The sequence below is a fragment of the Gopherus evgoodei genome, chromosome 2 (assembly GCF_007399415.2).
Source record: "Gopherus evgoodei ecotype Sinaloan lineage chromosome 2, rGopEvg1_v1.p, whole genome shotgun sequence".
Lineage (NCBI taxonomy): Eukaryota > Metazoa > Chordata > Testudines > Testudinidae > Gopherus > Gopherus evgoodei.
In genome coordinates, this window is record NC_044323.1 from 81,473,255 (window position 1) to 81,494,832 (window position 21,578).

The following is a 21,578-nucleotide window of genomic DNA, read 5'->3' on the forward strand; positions in this document are numbered from 1 at the left end:
TCTGATTTCATAGAGGCCATCAGACCTGAGTGACTGCAACCTGAGATATGTTGGGATAGGCATTTGCACATTTCGGTAAGGTCATCTCCACCTTGGAAGCTGACAAATGCGTGTATTTAAACAAACCCTGATTGTGTGGAGACTTTGCTTATGAATCAGTAAATACGAAATGGCCTACTCTCTCGCCTTGAGCCATGCACACTACTCCCAAAGGAACACATCACGGGTTGGTGGCAAACCTTAAATAATGAGGATTTTCCAGCTTTCAAAGTCATTTCAGCCATGTGCAGCCGAAAATGTTTTCTGATTTCAAGATCAGCCCAGCATTCAGCCAAATTAAAAACCTTAATTCAGATCCTTCCAATGCAAGTTGAAAGCCAAGCAACTGTTCACCCAAAGTGCCCATTTTATAGTTCTCTGTGTGTGTGTGCATGTGTCTATAATCTATTTACCAGCATTCCTACTTCACTGTGTGCCTGTTAATAAGATTAGTAATTAAAAAGCTTGACAGCAATTGGCAAACATACTCCCCTCTCAGTTGGGTTGGCTTTGAGTCTCAGGCAGGGCTTTGAAGAGCATCTGAAGGAGTGAAGTCAGGAACCCTCTGCTGAAATCTGTGCTTGAAAGTGCAAATGGAAAAACCCCGGCCATTATGGGGCAATCCCTTACAGTTTGTTTTTGCCTGCATTTCTTATGCAGTGGGCCTGGGAAATGTTTGGAGATTTCCATATTTATGTCAGATGTACGGAGGAGGTAAGTGCAGTTTGTTTCTTGATTCCCTCTCAGAAGGATACAGACATGGAATGTTAAATATTTTTATACCAGAAGTATGTGCATGTCAGTATCCCATCCATCTGATCTGTTTTTATATTCAGTGAAGTGGGAGTTCTTTTGCTTATGTAAGCAAGAGACATAAAATGTATCAGCAGACCATCTCTAGCTAAAGAGACATTATACAGCTTTATTTTATTTCACATTGCTTTCCATTGTCTGGCATGTAACCCTTTTCCTGATTACCGCCCCAATTCAATACAATACTCTTCCTTCCCAACTGAGCTCTGAAAACACAAGGAGGAACACTGTTTTGTATAAGAGAGACGGTTCCTATGGTGCTGATTTTTTAATTCCCCTGCTAAATTACTTTCATGGCATCAGAAGCTGGTTCAGTTCCTTATAGGTTTACATATTTGGATCCAAAAATGCTACTGAGAAGGAAAGAGATTTACATTGATTTAATTAAGGGATTAATAATAGCCATTCAAACTGCTGCTGTTAATGCAGTTCTGTTATATAAGGCTTAATTTTAAAGGGTTGATAACTTGGCTGCAAAGTGGCCTGGAAGTTGGCAGAAACCCCTTAGGCGCCAGGATTGCTACAGCTAAAATCTCACAAGAGGCTTTGGAAATGTAGATTAAACTGGTTTTGGTTCAAAAAGAGTTCTCTAGCTGGGATGCTGTTTTTTCACCCACTCCCAATTAAACAAAAAAAGTCAGAACTAGACAGAGTCAGTTGCTTTTCTGCACTTGGAAATCAAAGATCAGATTATTAGGTTAATTACAGAGAAAACTTGCCACCAGTTCTAATAGGCAAATACCTACTGTGACTAGCCTCAAAGAAGCTCCCATAAGGTTCCTAGGACAATTCTATTCAGTTTCTTTATGCTGCATCCATCACTGTAGAACCTGAATCCCTAGCACCTGTAACATCTGGTTCATTCCACCCGTCACCCTTTTTCTTCCCAAGAGGAAAACTGTTTGCAGATTTTAAACTCTTTTTTTAACTTTGGTTCAAACCCAAGTTTCAAACCCACTTGCACAAGGCACTCAGTGCTGGGGGCTGGAGCAATTGTTTAAATTAATTTCTAGGTAGATTAGATTAGCTATGCCATAAGGGCCTGGTCCGAAGCTTTCTGAAGTCAGTGGGATTCTTTCCATTTATTTCAATGGGCTTTGGATCCGGGCCTGACTTCACATTTAAATACTGCAAGTGGTTGATGCTATATAGAAACGTAAACCAGGGTATATTAGCTAGAGAGATGATCTGTAATTCCTGCTGGATTCTCAGTTACAAATGTTTCAGAAGGCTGCCTCCTCCTTGAAAGTGATGCCAGAACATTGGCTTTTAATATTTTTTAAAAAATTTAATTGCACATTATGTACAGATTTATAAATTGTGTCCAATTCATTGCAGACCATTTGCCTGTTCGCCCCAGCAGAGATGTTCTAAAGGGCACTTAGACTCAAGTATGAGGCTTTTTATTCTACTGTAACAAGATTAGCTTGCTAAGTTTCTCTTATCTAGCCCTGCAGCTGTAAATCTTTATAGCACAGACAGTGAAAGTGATATAACACACAAGTGTACCTTTGATCAATGCCTCCAGCCCAAAGAGGAAAAAAAACAACCCCACCACACAACAACATGGATTTTCTGCAAAGTATGGTTTTCAGGGACCTAAATGAACAGCCTTATAACTTCAGCTGACTGCTGCATTTTTTCCCCATTAGTATTATTGTGTAGGGCTGACTATGTGGTTGACACGGTGAAACACAAAAATAAAATCATTCCCTGCCCTGAAGAGCATAGTCTAAAAGTTCTTATCACAGGTAACTGATATAATAGCTGTCCAAACTTTAAAACCGATTATCTTCCTTCTCATAAATGTATTCACCGCTTATGCTCTCTTTTATCCAGAGGGCTTGAACTAGGCAACACAGATATGAACCAGTTCTTTCTAGAGAGCATTGCAGTTATTTTTCTGTGGTTTGAATAACATATCAGTTAAAATGCCTATTAGCTTTTAAGACAGTTCTTTGGCAGCTAACCCATGTATAAATGAGATTATCAAATTAAAGATACAGTGGAACTTGTTTATAGTTAACTCAGATAGAGGGACAGTCATACTTAATAGATACAGGCCAAGACACAGAGGGGCAGATCCTCATTTGGAACAAATCAGCCGAGCACCACTGACTTTAATGAAGCTATGCTGATTTACATCTGCTGATGATCTGGCCCAAGGTTTAACTTTGAATCCAGAACTGAGCTGCCCCAGAGTTCACAGGGTGTTTGGATATGGGATCTTGGTTCAGCTCATTATAAAGAGAGGGGCTGGATGCAAAGTTTGGATACAAACATATCCAAAGTTGGGGGGGGTTTGGAGCTGGGCTTTTGGTTCTGCCCCAGCTCTTGTTCGTTGTGAAGAAAAATAAAAGTCCCTAATTACGTCACTGTGTTACAACATGGCAAACTGCAAATTCAGATACAGTGAAGCTGGCTGGTGAAAAAAAAAGACTTCACAAAGGGTCTGATTCTGACCCCCTTGAAGTCAACAGCAAAATTCCTAGGGGGTTCAATGGGGTTTGAGAGGGTGTTATAAAAGGTCCCCACTGAATATGTAAGGCCTGTTAAGTCTCTGCTAACTCCACAGTTTGAAAGGGAGTTATCTAACATAAGAGGCAAACAAAGGGTTTGTTAATAAAAGCATAGCCAGGAGGTATACAATTAATTCCCTGAATAATACGGATTATTGCCCAGTGTTCATTTCAACTTCATTGCGAGTAACTGTGCAGATTGCATTCATTTTCATTGCTGAGCAGAGCCCATTGCAAGGAATGTTAATGCTGGAGATTAAATTCCAAATAATAGATATTTACGTAAATATTTTGGCTTGCTGTTAAAACCAGGAAAGGCCTCTCAAAAAAATCTGGTTTTGACTTAGTCAGCAGGTCTTTCTGAGGTGATCTCAAAGTCAAAGGCCGGGGCTTTTTCCAGGAGAAACCTACAGTGAGACACACCCTATTCAAGTACCATATGGTACTGTTGAGCCATTCCATTATAATAGAATCTCTCTGTTCCTCCCCCTCTTTGCCCTCTGCAAGGAACCAAGTCTGCCTGTCTTTCTGTCTGTCTTCCCCTTTGCAAAGACCTTGTCTGTTTCACACACAAAGCGGGGAGTGAGCACATCAATATTGCCTCTCTGATGAGCTATAAATGCCCGACTGCAATTTATGGCATTTAAATGTTGGATCCAGGGAACTTGATCAAGCCTGCAAGTTTACATACTCACCTTGCCCCCATTAGTTACATTTAAGAACTGGGGTGAATCAGAGATCTTTACCATGCCAATCCTAAACAAAGCTGACTTGGTAAAAGTGTCTGAGAGTGAGGGACTCCAGTTAAGGAACTTTAGAGCTTCTGGTTTCAATCAAAACCCAATTAACAGGTGTAGCCTTATTCTTTAAATGTCCAGGCCTTGCTGAGATATCCTTTTGTACCCCGTTTTTTTGCAGGGTAGGCTCAGCTATCTCACTGGAACCTTGCTGGTCAGCAGCTCACACTTGTAAGTGCAGTTCCCCCCTGCTACTGCTTCTTCCGGTGCTGCACAGGTCACATCCTGTGCAGGGTTGAGCTCTCCCAATTCCCACAGACTTTAATGGGCATTGTGGGTGCTCAGCACCTCTCAGACAATGTGATTCAGGAAACTAAGCAAGGCTTTGTCAGCAAAATAAGCTACCAATCAATGAAAGACTCACATTATGTTGAGTTATGATGGGGGAAAGGAAACAGACCAAACTGGGGGTAGTATGGAATGTGGAAGGGCATGTGCAGACAGCCATTCCAGTGAGTTCCAGTTCCAGCCACTGTGCTGAGGGCTAACCTGCATCAGAAACACTGCCACACGCAGCTTCCTAGTCCTACCTGCTGAGGTCACTTTTATTCTAGCCTCCATTACTCCCAAATTCAGTATAACATCAATTAGTGATTTCTTCTGGTGGCGTCCCCTGTTGGGATAGTAAGAAAGAGCTCCATCTGACTCAGGTAAATGCACACCGAAGATGTATCCGCCTGTTCCCCCATCTATAATACCAAAAGCTTCTCTTCCATTGTCAGTGTAATTATCTTCCTGATGTGCAAAGCTCTTACAGGGAAAGTAATTTATTTAATGACACGTGATTGCCACCTCAAAACCATATGGAGAGGTATCACCTGCTAACTTTTATTTGCAGGCTAGGACAGTGCTGCATCAGCCATCTGATGATGCCAGCAACACTTTGATACACTTAAAGGCATGACTGTAGGGCCTGAAGAGATCATCACCACTCTTTCCCCTTACATACAGTGGTTGGATAACCAGAGTTTGGCTCAGCATGCACTGATGATTCCACTGTAGCTTTAAAATCTCTACAGCGCCGCACAGAACCAAATTATTTTACTAGCAGGACAGTTAGAGTTGCCAACTCTCAGTACTTGAAAACAATAGGATTCTAATACCAAGAGCTACACAAATTGTCTTCAGTGTTGGGTCTGAGAGCGTACAGGCGAACTATGCACTTAGCAAAATTTTAGCTAATTGCCTTTCGCTTTAATCTTATGCTTTTTCTAATACTCATTACCTCGTTGAACAGAGTAACATACTAGGGCCTGATCCAAAGCCCATTCACGTCAATGGACAAGACTCCTTTTAACGTCAGTGGACTTTGGATCAGACCCTATGAAAATAAAAACATGTAATACTTCAGCAACATCCACTACAGTTTTGTTCTTTGATCTCTTGCCAGTTTTCACAATTTTTGAGCCGTCTTTCCCCTGAAGCATATGATATCCCCACACCCCCTTAATCCCATACATCAGCAGTAATGGTGACTGCACATACAGTGACCCAGCATCTTGTTAGTCTTTCAGAACGCAGGGCTGGATTTAAGAATTAGGGCCTAGAGGGCAAATGAACCAGGAATAGGGGGCGTGCAAAGGTACAGCCTGGCATGGAGTTTAAGCAGTTTCCCTGGGGGTGGAGAATAGAAGCCACGCAGGAGCTGGAAATCAGAAGCATGGGTTAGAACTGGAGGGTGAGCTTGAGAAGAGAGTGTAATGCATGGGTGGAGGTGGCAGACCAGGGCTGGATTGGAGGATGCAGACCAACCATGTAATGTCCTTTTGGCAGCTCACAAAATCCAGCACTCCTGAGTTTAATGGAACTTACAGGTAGAAAGAGAATCTAGCCTGTTTTATGGGTATTCAGGGACTAGATTTTCTATAGTTAATTTAAAAATCAAACATTGCCTTGGCTTTGTGCTTCCTTTTCTTTCACTTCCCCCATCCCTCCATCCCCACCCCTAGTTTTCTCCTACAGTGTCTTGGTGTTTCTTGTCCTGTATTTCACTGTTTCTCCTTCTTTTTCATTTTTCTGCGGTGTTACCCGCCCTTTCTTTTATGTCCTTCTTCCTCACCCACCTTTTTCTCTGTGTTCTGCCCACTGCCTTCTGACTCAGGTCCTTTCAGTTTCTCTCCTCCCCCATGTCCTCGCTGCCAGAACACCAGAGCCAAACCCAGCCCGAACTATGGTGAGAGCCCAGTTCCGTAGCTCGAGCCTTTCTCTCATTTGTAGTGGGGTTTCGCTGTAATGTAAGAGCCACTTAGGTTTTCTTTTTAGGATCAGTACATGCGGAGCGATCTGTCTCTAATCTCACTGCATTAGTCACAAATGTGCATTCTGTTCACGCCATCAGAATGGGCAAATTAGTTAAGACAGAAGCAAAAATTCACCCTGTGGCAGCTAATTGTGTGTCCCCTTTGCCAGCAACGTAGTCAGTACATGGCTGTTCTCCTGTGAGCAGGCCGTAATGCTTTTATTTTGCTCTGTGCACAGGGCCCCCTTAGCTGTGTCTGTGGAACTGGATTGGCCAATCTTCCATCCTTCCAGGTCTGTACAGTAGGACAAACCAAGAGCACAGTTTCCTGTGGGCTATTAGCGTTGGTCTGTATGCATGTCCTTGTGGCATCCGATCCCCTACTGAGGCGCTATGGGGTAGCTGCAGTACAGATACTGGGAGGCATTGTGTTAGGTATGGATGTGCAAACTTAGTGGGCACATGTTGTGCTGTAAAAAAAGTTTGTGGCGTACACACAAGTAAGCCATGGGGCAGATCCACAGGTCTTGCTGCAAACTGTCAGATCCCTAGTGACTTCAGCAGAGCTACAGCAATTTACACCACCTGAGGCTCTGTATCCATGTGGCACACTATTCTTCGTGGAGATGAGGGGTTTTCCCTACCCCTTTTCAGTGCTGCACTCCTTGGGCCTTTAAGAGGGACGCCTGTGAAATAAACCTCTCCCCCTCATCACCTCTCTCATTACCCTTTAACAGCTTGGGTAGCAATTAGTTACACTTTAATACCTGTAGACTGTATACTGCTCAGAGTGAACAACTGTGACATTCTCATTGGTCAGAGCTAGTCTAGGAAATGTTTAGCAAAACACCCCAGGATTGCCAAGTATCAGTAAAAATGCCCTAGTGTAGACACAAGGCCACACAGTGGTATATCGTGATTGTTCTGATGAACCTTGGATGTGGTGTGAGCCACATTCCCAAATGGAGACTGGGCCTGGTGCTGAGATGTGGCTTGAGTCTAGATCAGGGGTGGGCAAACTACGGGCCGCATCCGGCCCGCCAGCCATTTAAATTCGGCCTTCGAGCTCATGCTGGGGAGTGGGATCTGGGGCTTTCCCCACTCTGGCACTCCAGCTGGGGAGCAGGGTCGGGGCACTCTTGGAAGCTGTGACATGTCCCCCCTCCAGTTCCTACACATACGGACAGCTAGGGGGCTCAGCTCTGTACACTGTCCCCACCCTAAGTGCCAATGGGAGCTGCAGGGGCAGCCCCTATGGATGGGGCAGCATGCAGGAGAGCTGCCTGGCTGAGCCTCTGCATAGGAGCTGGAGAGGGGACATGCCACTGCTTCCAGGAGCCGCTTGAGGTAAGCACCGCCCGGAGCCTGCACCCCTGAGCCAGTGCCCTGATCCCCAACTCCCTGCCCTGATCCCCCTCCTGCCCTCTGAACCCCTTGGTCCAAGCCTGGAGCACCCTCCTGCACCCCAAACCCCTCATCCCCAGCCCCTCCCCAGAGCCTGCACTTCCAGCTGGAACCCTCACCTCCCCCATGCCTCCACCCCCTACCCTAGCCCTGATTCCCCCCTCCTGCCCTCCGAACCCCTTGGTCCCAGCACAGAGCACCTCCTGTACCTCAAACCCCATGAGCATTCATGGCCCACTATACAATTTCCATACCCAGATGTGGCCCTCTGGCCAAAAAGTTTGCCCACACTGGTCTCGATAGTCTCACATTTGCAACATGCTTTACTGGTATAGCACCCTCATATTGCTGCTGGCTGGCATCAGCACTGAGGTATAAAAAATGTGTCTGCTCAAATCAGCCTAGGATGACTCTTCCACCTCTTAATGAGATGACATCACATTTAGGATTTTGTTGCATCAGTTGCGCTGGTGACCTGCATGAAGCTGCAGGTGCAGCTGGGGTCCTAACACAGCAATCATCAGCAATATACTCTCATCTAGAAGACAACTGTTTGGCCCAAGAGCCATCATGTAGCAATTACAGACTAATCATCAAGGACAGAGAACGTGTTGTATCTCATTATGGACTAGCTTCAGCAGTTCCATAGCTTGTCACTTTTATCACTAGTTTATGGCTGCACAAGCAGTGGGAATTGCATGCAAGGGTGAATGGATGGACATACAAAGGTGTACATGCATGGATGCGGTACATGAATAGGTGTGCATGTATGGATCTGTATGTGTGGCTGTTCATATAATTAATGGTGAGCCATCTAATGACAGAGCGGTGTTATTAAAACTGTATCTGAAGTCTCAAAAGTTATAGCTCATTTCTCTCATTTGCTTGTTAAATGCTTTCTTTTCTCCTACAGGGGGATTTTTAATCCCATATTTCATCATGTTAATTATAGAGGGGATGCCTTTGCTATACCTGGAGCTGGCAGTGGGACAGCACATGCGCCAGGGGAGCATAGGCGTGTGGAAAACCATAAGCCCCTACCTCAGCGGGGTTGGTACGTTCTCAATTCACAAACCGGCTTATTTTGAACTCCCAGCTGACTTTTGTGGATTCTTATGAGTTTTTGCATTAAATGGACAGGAATTGGGGTATTATGGGATATAAAATGAAATGGGCAATATACATTGACCATGCAAATGAAATCAGAGTTTTGATCAAAGTCATGGATCCCTGGGTAATGGGATCCCTGGGTAATTAGCAAAAAGAGCTGTGTTAAAGTATGTGCAATGAACTTTAGTTTCCCCCAGAGCACAGGTTATAATACTTATAATACTTCACACATATATAGCATCCTACATATTAAGAATCTGCTCAAGGAATTATTTTGGGGAAGTTCCATGGCCTGTGTCAGACTAGATGATCACAATGGTCCCTTCTGGCCAAATCTCTGAATCTATTAAGCCAAGGATCAGAAAAGCACTTTACAAGCATTAATAAATCAAACTTCATGACATGCCTGTGAGGTAGGGAAGGATTGTCTCCATTTTGTGGAAACTGAAACATGGAAAGTCAATGGCAGAACCCAGCATCAGAACCCAGATCTCCGGAGTGCCTGTTTGGTGCTTTAACAACAAGATCATCCTCCCGACAAGCTTAACGAAACACATCACAAAACAACAAAACAATACACCAGTCCTTCAGCATAGGCCAGTAACTGAACTAATCCATCTAAAAATAGTCTAATTTGCTCTTCTAACCTAAACTATCTCCAGTTCATTTGAACATGAATTGTTCATCTCTGAAATGGTGTTGAATATTCATCATCAGTGACCAAAGTTCAGGCTCCACTCCTGCATGCCCTTGAAAGAAGAGAGATTTCAATGGCAAGAATGTATCACATGCAATAAAACAATAAATACATAACTGTGTTGTTTGTGTGCAGGAAGGAGTTACAGCACTCTTCCTAGATACCAGGTAAAAACTTGGCACTGCTACCACAGAGGTTTCTTGCAAAGGGTCTAGTTCTAGGATGAAAAGCTCCTTCTTTTTCCTGGTATCTGATTTACATTTGTGCCATACAGTAGAGTACATGACAATCTGATGCGTATTGACCACTCAGGTTCTGAGAATACTATAGTTATGACATAAACACCATGACGGGAAAGATACCAGATGCTTCCTGTGTGACAGAGATCTAATAATTTGCCCCTCTTGCTAACGCCTGTTCAGCTGCTCTTGCCTGCAAGCATCGCCCCCACAGCTCCCGTTGGCCGTAGGTCCCCGTTCCCAGCCAATGGGAGCTGCAGGGGCAGTGCTTGCAGCAGGAGCAGCAGGCGGAGACCTCTGCCCCCACCAGAGACCTCAGGGGCGTGCTGGCCACTTCTGGGAGCAGCGTGGGGCCAGGACACGCAGGGACTCTGCCTTAGCCCCACTGCACCGTCGGGCTTTTAGCAGACAGAGATCGCAATCGACTGTCAGAGGCTCCAGGACTGACCAGTTGGTTGTGATCTACCAGTTGGTAGAGTGTAGGGATTTTGCCACTTATTTGCATGGGAGCGGGATCATTCCTTTCAATCTTGAAACTCTGGTAAATGCTGCTGGCTCTGTCTTCTAATCCACAGCATGAGGAAACCATCCTAGTTTGTTTGGCAAAAATAAGAGTGGGGGTCTCAGATTCTGTCCACACTACAATTTTTAACTGAGTTTTTAACCTTGAAGTGGCCTGATGGGCTCTAAATATGCATTTTTTTATTCACCTGCCACGTGGTTAATCAGGCACTTAGTAACCATAGCAGCTTACACTAAAGTGAACATATGTCCCAATATTCCCTGGACAGTTCTGGGTTTTCACATGTCCTGTTGTTCTGGGAATATTTTGAGGACACCTGAATTATCCCAATTCCTCATTTTATCAGTCAAAATGTTTGTTCAAGAGGCATTTCTGTGCACAGGAGAATTTACTCAGCCAGAAACAATGAGTCTAGGAGACTGAGAGTTTAGTGTTTAACAGTGTTTAAAGTGAAGAGAAATTAAATGAGGGTTGGCACCAACAAACTGTTCTTTGGCTTAAAGTGAATGATAATGCCACTTGTTCACTGTTTCATGATAGAATCACTTAGAATGCAATTACCAGAAAATATCCTCCACTGCAAGAAATGGCTCTGTCCAGTCAGACGTTCACAGTAGCAATACCAGCACTTTAAAAAAAGGGTATTCCTGACACAGGTAGAGTCTGTCAGAAAATATGGTCCATTTAGCTAACAGAGTTTCACCCCTACTAAAGGTGTAGGATGGCACATTATTGTCTTCCTGTGAGAGGTTCCGAATACTAGTTATTTGCAGTGTGGACATCTAACCATCAGTCACTGGGTTGGCTGGTCTCTTTGCCCCTAAGGCATTGCCACTTTCCCATTAGGACAGCTCTAAACCTTAGGCAGGTTCTATCTAGATGGGCTCCTATTTTTCCAGCCTTCTTTTCTGAACCTTTCTGTTTCATTGGTGATGGTGGTGGTCATCTGGGAAAGCTAAGATGACTGAAGAAGTGAGTGTCTCATTTTTAAATTGTGCAGTTTGATGTACAGCCAGTTTGCCCTTCTGCTGACTTTCCCTTTTTTCATCCTCAGGCATTGCCAGTGTGGTGGTGTCATTTTTCCTCTCCATGTACTATAACGTTATAAATGCCTGGTCATTCTGGTACCTGTTCCATTCATTCCAGGTGAGTACAAACACTGATGATCTGCATTGCTAGACAGTGACCTAACTTCCTCCAGGGGTGGGCTGGGGCCAAAGTGCTTGGGAATTCTGAAAACATACCTGTCTTATTTGGCAAAAATATGAGCCATTTTCCAGTCAGGTGGTACTAGACCAGAGGGGAATCTGCAGTGTGCAAAAGGTATATGAAATTCTGCAGATGCTGACAGGCAGTGAGCTGATAATCAGCACTACAATCTGAACACTGAATGTTTATTTGAGTTGCTTATGGTCATCATCAGGCCATGCACCTCTGTTTTGCTGACTTCAGAAGCCTTGTCTGGTTAAAGTTTGTTGGCAGTGAACACTTTAAAAAGTAACTATGTCTCCAAAGGGGCACATTCTTTCACATCCTTGTGAGACCTTTGCTAATCTTTTGATCAACAAAATGAAAATAAAAGCTTTCTGCTATGAGCTATGTAGCTTCTCCCAGCAGTACAGAATGGATGTTTTCAAGAAAGATGTAAATAAGGTTTTGTGATGTATCATCTCTGGAGTTTCTGAAGGGACTTAATAAAATCTTTATTGTGCACTGACACTTGAACTTGGATAGTGAGATAATGATTAAGCCGAGTAGCCACTTTCCTATGACACTGGCAATTAGGCATTATTTGCTTCAGCAGGACTTACAAATGCATAGGACTTATCCAAAGACACCTGTGACGTGATGTTGTCTTTTACAATGTGCTTTATGTTTCAGAAGTGCTTACTAATGATTAGGTGTATGGAACAGCTTCCATATAAGGAGAGATTAATAAGACAGGGACTTTTCAGCTTGGAAAAAAGATGACTATGGGAGGATATGATTGAGGTCTATAAAATCATGACTGGTGTGGAGAAGGTAAATAATGAAGTGTTATTTACTCATAACACAAGAACTAGGAGTCACCCAATGAAATTAATAGGCAGCAGGTTTAAAATAAACAATAGGAAGTGTTTCTTCACACAACACAAAGTCAACCTGTGGAACTCTTTGCCAGAGGATTTTGTGAAGGCCAAGACTATAAAAGGGTTAAAAAAAACTAGATAAATTAATAGGGGATAGGTCCATTAACAGCTATTAGCCAGGATGTGCAGGGATGGTGCCAGAAGCTGGGAATGGGTGACAGGGGCCGGATCTCCTGTTCTGTTCATTCCCTCTAAAGCTCCTGGCATTGGCCACTGTTGGAAGACAGGATACTGGGCTAGGTGGACCATTGGTCTGACGCAGCATGGTTGTTCTTATGTTCTTATGTCAATAATTCCATAAGAAAATGGTAACATAACCATAAACCAGGGGCAGAGTCTGCCTCAAATTAATGCTGTTTATTTCTGTGGGACTTAACATCCTAAGAACATTAGCATTCATGGGAATTTCTACAAACATCCCCAACCCTTATTCCTGTGACTAGTCCCAGTACATCACTGGTATGAGCTGAAGAGAAGGAGATGATGAAAATGAAAGAACATCACTGTGTGTATGTCAACTTCCTGCTATTAGATATAAATATGTCAGCAAGGTTACTCATGGAAGTAAGAGCTGCAGGATCTGTCCCAGAGTCCCCATACATCTACAGCACAATATGCTCCTGGTTTCCTTGAACTGTCACTTTGCACGATACCTTTTCTCTTCCCACCAAGCCTCATCAAGATACTAAAGCTCTGAAAAATCCCTGCAACATGCTTTACTTTTGCAACTTTTGCATTTGTTTGGCCCCCACAGGATCCCTTGCCATGGGCCAATTGTCCACTGAACAGTAACCACACCGGTTATGACGAAGAATGTGCAAAGACCTCATCTACTCAGTACTTTTGGTACAGGAAAACCCTGAACATATCATCATCCATTGAGGAGTATGGGAGCATCCACTGGGAGCAAGCGGTATGCCTGATCCTGGCTTGGCTGGTGGTCTATCTGTGTATTCTGAGAGGAACAGAGTCTACCGGCAAGGTAAGAGGATAATAACTGTTGATTCAGAGTTAAACCATAATTAGCACTTGCAGAAACCAGCTTTAAGTGATGTTAACTGGAAAAAAAAAACAAAAAAACTTTTGACAGGCTTTTTAAACTTGGCTGGTTTGAATTCCTCTTCATCAGGGAAACACAGTGTGACCATTGCCTGAGTGCTCATGCAGGACCATATAGTGCAGGGGTAGGCAACCTATGGCACGCAAGCTGATTTTCAGTGGCACTCTTGCTGCCTCGGTCCTGGACTCCTGGGGGCTCGGCATTTTAATTTAATTTTAAATTAAGCTTCTTAAACATTTTAAAAACTTTATATGCAACAATAGTTTAGTTATATATTATAGACTTATCAAAAGAGACCTTCTAAAAACGTTAACATGTATTACTAGCACGCGACACCTTAAATTAGAATGAATAAATGAAGACTCGGCACAGCACTTCTGAAAGGTTGCCAACCCCTGATATAGTGCTATGTGTGGAGACAGGGCCATGTACTGTATGCACATTGGCACTCAGGCTGACATTTAAAGGCTGATGAATGTGTCCAATAGCTTGTACATTGGGAGAGTGTTTGCATAACCTCATTTGGTGCTAACCATGAGTTGTCTAATAAAGCAGTGTGTTGTCTACATTCCCACACTACAATCAATAGCTCTGCTACCTACATATCTGACATGGGGATATTTGTCTCCAAAATATAGAACACTACCACTTTAGCTAAAAGAGGATCTCTACTAGCTGCAGTAGCTTAAGGCATATAGTCTCTGTGGGCCAGTCTCTGGACAGCAGGCAGCATATTTGTACAAGTGTCATAGAACGTCACAGTTCATCCTGCAGAGGGCAGGGTACACACATTAGCCATTTCATTGCATACTGCCCTCATCTAAACAAAGCCCCTGAGTTCTGTCCCTGTTTACAATATGGTGATCGTTGGCATGTGCCATAGTCAAGGACTATGAAGTCTGTTTGCTCATGGAATCACAGGAGTGAGCTGATCAGATAGAGACATTAAAGTATCAGAGGGCGCAGGTCAGTATTCTGCTATTTGATATTAGCACCAGTGTGATACTGAAGCTCCGTGGCGATCACTTGGGTGCCGTTATTGAAAAGCTGCCTTTCGACTAGTTTGGAGGAAGATCTTACCTGTGACTCAAACAAAGAAAAAGCAGCTTGCTCTAGGGATGATAGGAATGTTTAGACTCCCTTTGTAAACATAACTTTATGAGAAGGAAAGCAGGAATTACCTCACTTTGTAGTCACTTTTAAATTGGCCTCTTGTGTTAATCCCTTGAATGCCACATTCAATGAAACTCTCAGCAAATTTAAAACTAATAAAAATTAATACTTTTTCACACAGTACACAGTTAGTAGTTAGTGAAACTCATTGACATGATAACATTCAGGGTAAGCTTAGCAAGATTGTAAAAGATTGGACATTTATATGAATAACATGAATATCCAGGTATAATAGTGGTATATAACAATAGTAAGAATTTTTAAAAACCAAGAGTTGTCAAAGAGATAGAAAACCCTCATGTTTCAGGCCATTAGCCATCCTTTAACTAATAGAGGTTAGGAAGAAACTTCCCCTGTGGACAAACAGGTTATTCTATAGCTACTTATTTCAGGATCTCTGGTACCTTCCTCTGAAGCAGCTGGTTCTGGTCTCTGTCCAATCCTGTACGGCAATGCCTGTGTTCCATGTGGGAGGCTCGCTTAGAGTGACATTTAATCTGCAGCATCAAAGTTCTAAGAAGTTCTGAGATGTTACAGTCTACTAGAACCATGGGTCAATCTGATGCCACTTCATTAAGCATGCTGCCTTCAACCAGAGCAGAGCCAGGCAGACCCTACTGGAGTAATGTAGGAAAGAAATAACATGTTGTCAGGGTTCCTTCCCCACTCTGAACTCTGGGGTACAGATGTGGGGACCTGCATGAAAGACCACCTAAGCTTATTTTTACCAGCTTAAGTTAAAAACTTTCCCAAGGCACAACTTCCACCTTGAACAGCATGCTGCCACCAAGTGATTTAAATGAACATTCAGGGAGGGCCACTTGGAGCCCTACTTTCCCCAAATATCTCCCCAAGTCCCTTCACCCCCTTTCCTGGGGAGGCTTGAGAATAATATCCTCACCAATTGCTACAGGTGAACACAGACCCAAACCCTTGGATCTTAAGAACAATGAAAAATCAATCAGGACCTTACAAGAAGAATTTTAATTAAAGAAAAGGTAAAAGAATCACCTCTGTAAAATCAGGAAGGTAAGTACTTTACAGAATAACAAAAGACGGATTTCCTCTCTAGGCAAAACCTTAAAGTTACAAAAAAAGTGATAAACCTCCCTCTTAGCACAGGGAAAAATTCACAAGCTAAAACAAAAAGGTAACCTAACGCATTTCTTTTCTGCTATTACTTACTATTTCTGCAAGACTAGATGCTCAGTTTGGATATATTTTCCCCTGCCCTGACGGGCTCTGACTGACACAGACCAAAAACCTTCCCCCACAGATTTGAACGTATCTTCTCCCCTTATTGGTCCTTTTGGTCAGGTGCCCCCAGGTTATCTGAGCTTCTTAACCCTTTACAGGTAAAAGAGGAATTAACCCTTTACCAGGTAAAGAGGGATTTTATGCTACCCTTAGCTGTATGTTTATGACACATGTCTACTGTTAAGCTGCGAGAGGGGAGGTCGCCCTGATTTTTTTTAACCTTATGACAGGATACCCCCAAAAGCTGAAAAAGATCTCCCTCCTGAACCTGTTTTCAGAATACAGATTAGATTTATATCCTCAAATCGTATTAGACAAGCACAGAAACCCAGGGGCACCCAAGAGTATGTAAAACAAAAACAACTTGCTGAACTTGGCTCTATGTGGCAAAGTTAAATGCACAGCCTATTGCATAGGTCCACTGTGGCCGTGATATAGACATAGAATCTGGGTTGGAAGGAAGCTCTGTGTATATCTTAGTTAGAAAAAACAGCAGTAATGTTATGTATTGTGCAACAGACCCAGCTGCTAAGTTATTTGAAACTAATGCATTTAGAAGGTTGGTTTTTTTAAATAAGAACGTAAAATAACTTAATAAAAGCTTCTAATGAAATGAAGTAGACAAAACACGCAGCAAAGATGCGAGACAGACTTGATGACCTGACACTTTCAGTAATGGAAGGTCATTTAAATCCCAAGACAGCATTGAGAATTCCACTCTTGTTTCTCAAAAAGAAAAAAGTTCCCAAAGGTTTTAGATATCTCCGAAACCTTTAGATAATTCAGGAAAAAGTCAAATAATGGCTACATTAATGTTTTATATTATCAAGTGCTCATTTAAGGATCAATATAAGGCAGCAAATGTGATATTATGAATATTTCATACAAAACAAACATACATACAGGATTTGCCAAACCAGATTACAATGCTTAATATATAGACTGCTACATTGTCTGCAAATGGAGATATACACGCCTACAGTGTACCTAAGAATGCAATCCTATTCCAGGAAGGAAATTTCTTTCTGATATACCCCCCCTCATTGTCTCTCCCTCTCTCCCACTGCTAATCATCGTAAACTCTGTAGTATGAGGATTGATAACCTTTTCCAATTTTATCTTGATAATGTAAAACATTAGTGTAGACATTATTTGACTTTTCCTTCTTCCTGTACCTGTACAGTTCTTGCAAAACAGTAACAGATGCCAGTGGAGCTTAACACTTTAAATAATTTACCTTTTCTTTTGTGCAGGTTGTGTACGTAACAGCTTCTTTGCCATATTTGGTCCTCTTCATATACTTAATTAGAGGACTAACACTACATGGAGCTGTGAATGGGCTGATTTACATGTTCACACCAAAGGTACCAAAAATGTACACTGAATTTTTAACAAAATTTTATCATTATTACTGTATAATTTCAAACAAAAAATAGTAACTTATTTTTATTTAGATTATATTTTCACAATAGTAAGTTAGGTCTGATATTGTATGTATCTAGATTCTTGAGGATACACCATTCTATCACCGATGAGTTATTAACTTCCTCACCCAGGAAAAGAAGTGTCCTATCAAACCTGAGCTGTGTTGTATTATTTATATACTGAATAACAATATCAGACCAAATTCATCCCTGAATTCATCCCTGAACAGAGTTACACCACAGATGAATATGGCCTAAGATACATTTCAGTCCAAAGATATCAAAAGAGATCATTAGACATTTCTTTGCTAGCGTAGATGGGGGCAGTTCCACTTGTTTCAGTGAAAGTTTGCTCATCTACTCCAGCAAAGATTTTATCCCTGCATATAAGAAAACCATTTTATTTACCCACTGGAGAAACACATGCAAACGGCGTAGTCCTGCACTGCTTCTATGTGTAAAACTCACACTGACTTTACTAGGTACTGTGCAAATATAAGGTCTCAAGCAGAATCAGGTCCCTAATAAATGAAATTACTCTCTCCTCTATGTCTAGATACTACAATGATGAGAGCCTTAAACATACCATAGATAAACCGTCTGAAGTCCACTTTTATTTTCATCAGCCATTGCTCACTCTCTTGTTTTACAGCTAGAGCAATTAGCAAATCCTAAAACCTGGATTAATGCAGCTACCCAGATCTTTTTCTCACTTGGTCTTGGTTTTGGAAGCCTGATAGCGTTTGCCAGCTACAACGAGCCAAACAACAACTGCGAGAGATATGCCATTATCATCTCTTTGATAAACAGCAGCACGTCAATATTTGCCAGTATTGTGACTTTCTCTATCTATGGCTTTAAGGCGACTTTCAACTATGAAAACTGTCTAAGCAAGTAAGAGACTTATTTTTCCCCTGAGACATGACATAGAATGTTACACATAAGAAAAGAGATTACATATATACACAAATAGCAGCTGTGCAGCATAGCTCTTTGAGTGCCACTTGAATAGATCTGATAAATATGCAGGAGATGTTAGATTAGATAATATCTGAGATTAGAATTCAGAGTGCACTGTTCTTTTTATGACTAGTACTGGTTATCAGGGTACAGGTTACTATTATCTGCAAGTTTTGAAGGTACCATTGCTGACAAATGAGTTTAAAGACCCACCTGCATTGCAGTTATAAGCAGGAGGGTTGAGCAGGTTACAGAACATTGTTCCCTGAACCAGTTACACCACTCTTTACAATTGCCCTGGAGAAGGCATGCACTTATGTCCTGTCAGAAGATTAAAACCTCGGAAGTCCAAGGACTTAGGCGAGGGACAGAGTTAGGTTCTGCCTACACTGCCAAGTTTAACTATGTTGTGCCCAGGTCGCTGCCTCAGCGTGATAGTGAAGATGGCTACAGAGCTTTCTACCTCTGATGCGGGGTATATGAAGTCTATTTCATGAGACAGACAGTGGCTGGATTCCTATTGACTGCGTTCAGCACTGCAGCCCACCTTTAACTGTAGGCAGGGATGACACCAGGAAAGGAATGGATGGCAGACACTTTTTAGAAAGCATGAGAGAGCTTCTTTGCAGCTGCTCCTGTTAAAGCACACTCACAACTGGAGAAAAGTCTGATAGAGTCAGTGAGTTCCAGGCCAGAAGGGACCACTAGAACATCTAGTCTGACCTCTAGTATAGCCCAGGCCACCCACTCAGCACCTGCACACTGACCCAACAACTGAAATGAGATCAAAGTATTACAACTCACAGGAAACTAGAATATTATGAGCCACAGGCAAAGAACAAGAGGGACTGAGGTGCACCAGTGCCCAAGGCTGATGCAATGGCAGGGAAATTATTAAATGAGATATACCTGGATAATGCTGGCAAATGACCCACACAACACACTGCAGAAGAAGGCAAAAAACAAAAACAAAAACCCACAAGGTCCAATCGTGTCTAGGGGGAAATTCCTGACCCCACATATGGCAATCAGATAGACCCTGAACATGTGAGCCAGAACCAGCCAGCCAAGCACCTGAGAGAGAGAATGTTCAGTGTTACCTCAGAGCCCAGCCCTCCTTGCCCAATGTCCTGTCTCCAGCTTGGACCATCTCCTGATCCTTCAGAGGAAGGAAATAGAAAAAATGGTTCAGAAAGAGACATTTCCCAGCCCTTTCCCTCCCCCGCACCCATCAAAAATGAAAACAGAAGTTCTCAATAAAAGGTTTACTTTTGAGAAAAGAAAATCATTTGGGAATAGCCACATTTTCATTTAAAGGAACCCTGTGGCTTGTCCCCCCACCCCACCCCATTATAAAACAGTAAGCATGAGAAGGAAAAACCCAACAGTCACTGTACGACACAAAGGCACAGTACAACTATCACTGCTTGAAAAAGCTTTGTACAATAGCTGGAAATTCTACAGACTCTCCAGTGTCAAGGGCTCTCATGGTACATCATCCCAGGAATTATCCGAACAGATTATCAAAATAGCAAACAAACAAGAATTTTGGAAAGCGCAAATTCCGAGGGCCAAATTTTGCAGACATCCTTTTAGAAGATACAATTTACAACCTCAAAACATATGTCCAATCAATAGTTTTGCCCACCTTTCAGTTGTGGGCAAAATCTGAGTATCAGATTGCAGGATCAGTTGAAGCAGATAGAGTTGCAGGTGCTCTGATCTGTACTCACAGGTCATTCTGTCAACACAAAAAATGAACACAAGATGTACAGCCATGCAAACTCTTAGACACAAGATTTACAGATACATGCTGTGCCTGGCCTGGCTGGAAACACAGACCTTAATCTTCACCTAAATCCTCAAGAGGACTTAGAATCTGTTTCTTCAGAATTAATGCATGTTGGAGAGCAGATAAGTTCTCTGCTTCCTTTTGACTTGTATAAATAAATATCTTACCCTGACATGCCACCTTCAGTCTGGTGGTAGAAAATACTGGTGAAAAGACTGAACAAGCAGAAATCCTTTTCTTTTTTCATGATGTCAATCATTTTCAGGTATGCACAGTGACATGACAACAGGTCTGTGTGGAAAGGAGATAAATTTGGTTCTCACATGTGTGTCCAGCTTTCTGGCGGAAGTACTGCTGAGAGATGTAACAGGAGTAAAGAGCATGAAATATACTATGCATTTGATCTCAGAACTGTGTCCCCAAGTCCTTAGAAAAATGCAACCCTAGGTGTCTATTTGATCCAAAAGTCATTTTCATGGTCACGTCTGGACCACGATTATAATCAAATGGCTTTGTTCCAGTATCCTATAGGATAGCTCCCAGACATGATGTGCCATGTGAGCCAACCCCCATATCAGCCTGAATCTCCGTCCAAGGTACTAAGATATGTTCCACCAGCCGGATAATCCTGCAAGGTGCTGAGTTCTCCCTGCTGGGAACTACAAAGCATCGACTCCTACTGACTACAGAGAGATGTGAAGGAGTTCAGCACTTCACAGAAGATGCTCAGCACACTGCAGGGTCTGATCCTAAAGCCATGTTCTCACACATATACAAAGTCTCAGTGACTGGACTACTATTATATTTTTGTTAGATTTACGCAGCACTAACCTATTGCACTAATCACAGCAGAGGACAGGCTAATATTCCAAGCATCTCCTTTGTCAGAAAGTAACTGATGCCATGTGGTCATCATTTTAAAAGAGGCACAAAGGAAAAGAGACAGAGTGGCAGATTTTCAGCTGATGTAAATACCGTAATACCGCTGATTTCAGTGGAGCTACGCCAGTTTACATGAACTGAGGACCTGAGCCAGAATTTGGGACCATCTACTCACAGCAATAATTGCAAATGGAACTGAGAAGAATAAAATAAGAAAATTAATTTTCATATAGCTGCATAGATTTTAAGGCCAGAAGGAACCATTATGATAATCTAGTCTGACCTGTTTAACATAGGGCATAGAATTTTACCCAGTGATTCCTGCATCAAGCCAATAACTTCTGGTTAAGCCAAAGCATATCTTTTGGCCCAATTTTCCTCCTTCCCCGTTCACAAGGGTAGTTTCACATTTAGCCTCTTTTCAGCACACTTTACTGAAGTATAGCAAGCGCTCTCCTGCCTGTGCCTCTGTGGTATTCTGGAGTACACTCCTCCACTTAAAGGAAGCTGCATCCAAATTC

At 42.5% G+C, this 21,578-nt stretch overlaps 1 protein-coding gene across 1 annotated transcript in view; it reads left to right on the forward strand.

The window, feature by feature from the left end:
• The first annotated feature begins 475 nt into the window (after positions 1-475).
• SLC6A20 (solute carrier family 6 member 20) overlaps positions 476-21,578 on the forward strand; it is a 32,819-nt gene continuing 11,716 nt past the window's right edge. The window contains exons 1-6 of the mRNA XM_030551164.1: positions 476-753; positions 8,725-8,865; positions 11,435-11,526; positions 13,264-13,491; positions 17,253-17,363; positions 18,076-18,317. Coding sequence (XP_030407024.1) covers positions 633-753; positions 8,725-8,865; positions 11,435-11,526; positions 13,264-13,491; positions 17,253-17,363; positions 18,076-18,317 — 935 coding nt within the window. The 5' untranslated portion in view covers positions 476-632. The remainder of the gene's footprint in view (positions 754-8,724; positions 8,866-11,434; positions 11,527-13,263; positions 13,492-17,252; positions 17,364-18,075; positions 18,318-21,578) is intronic.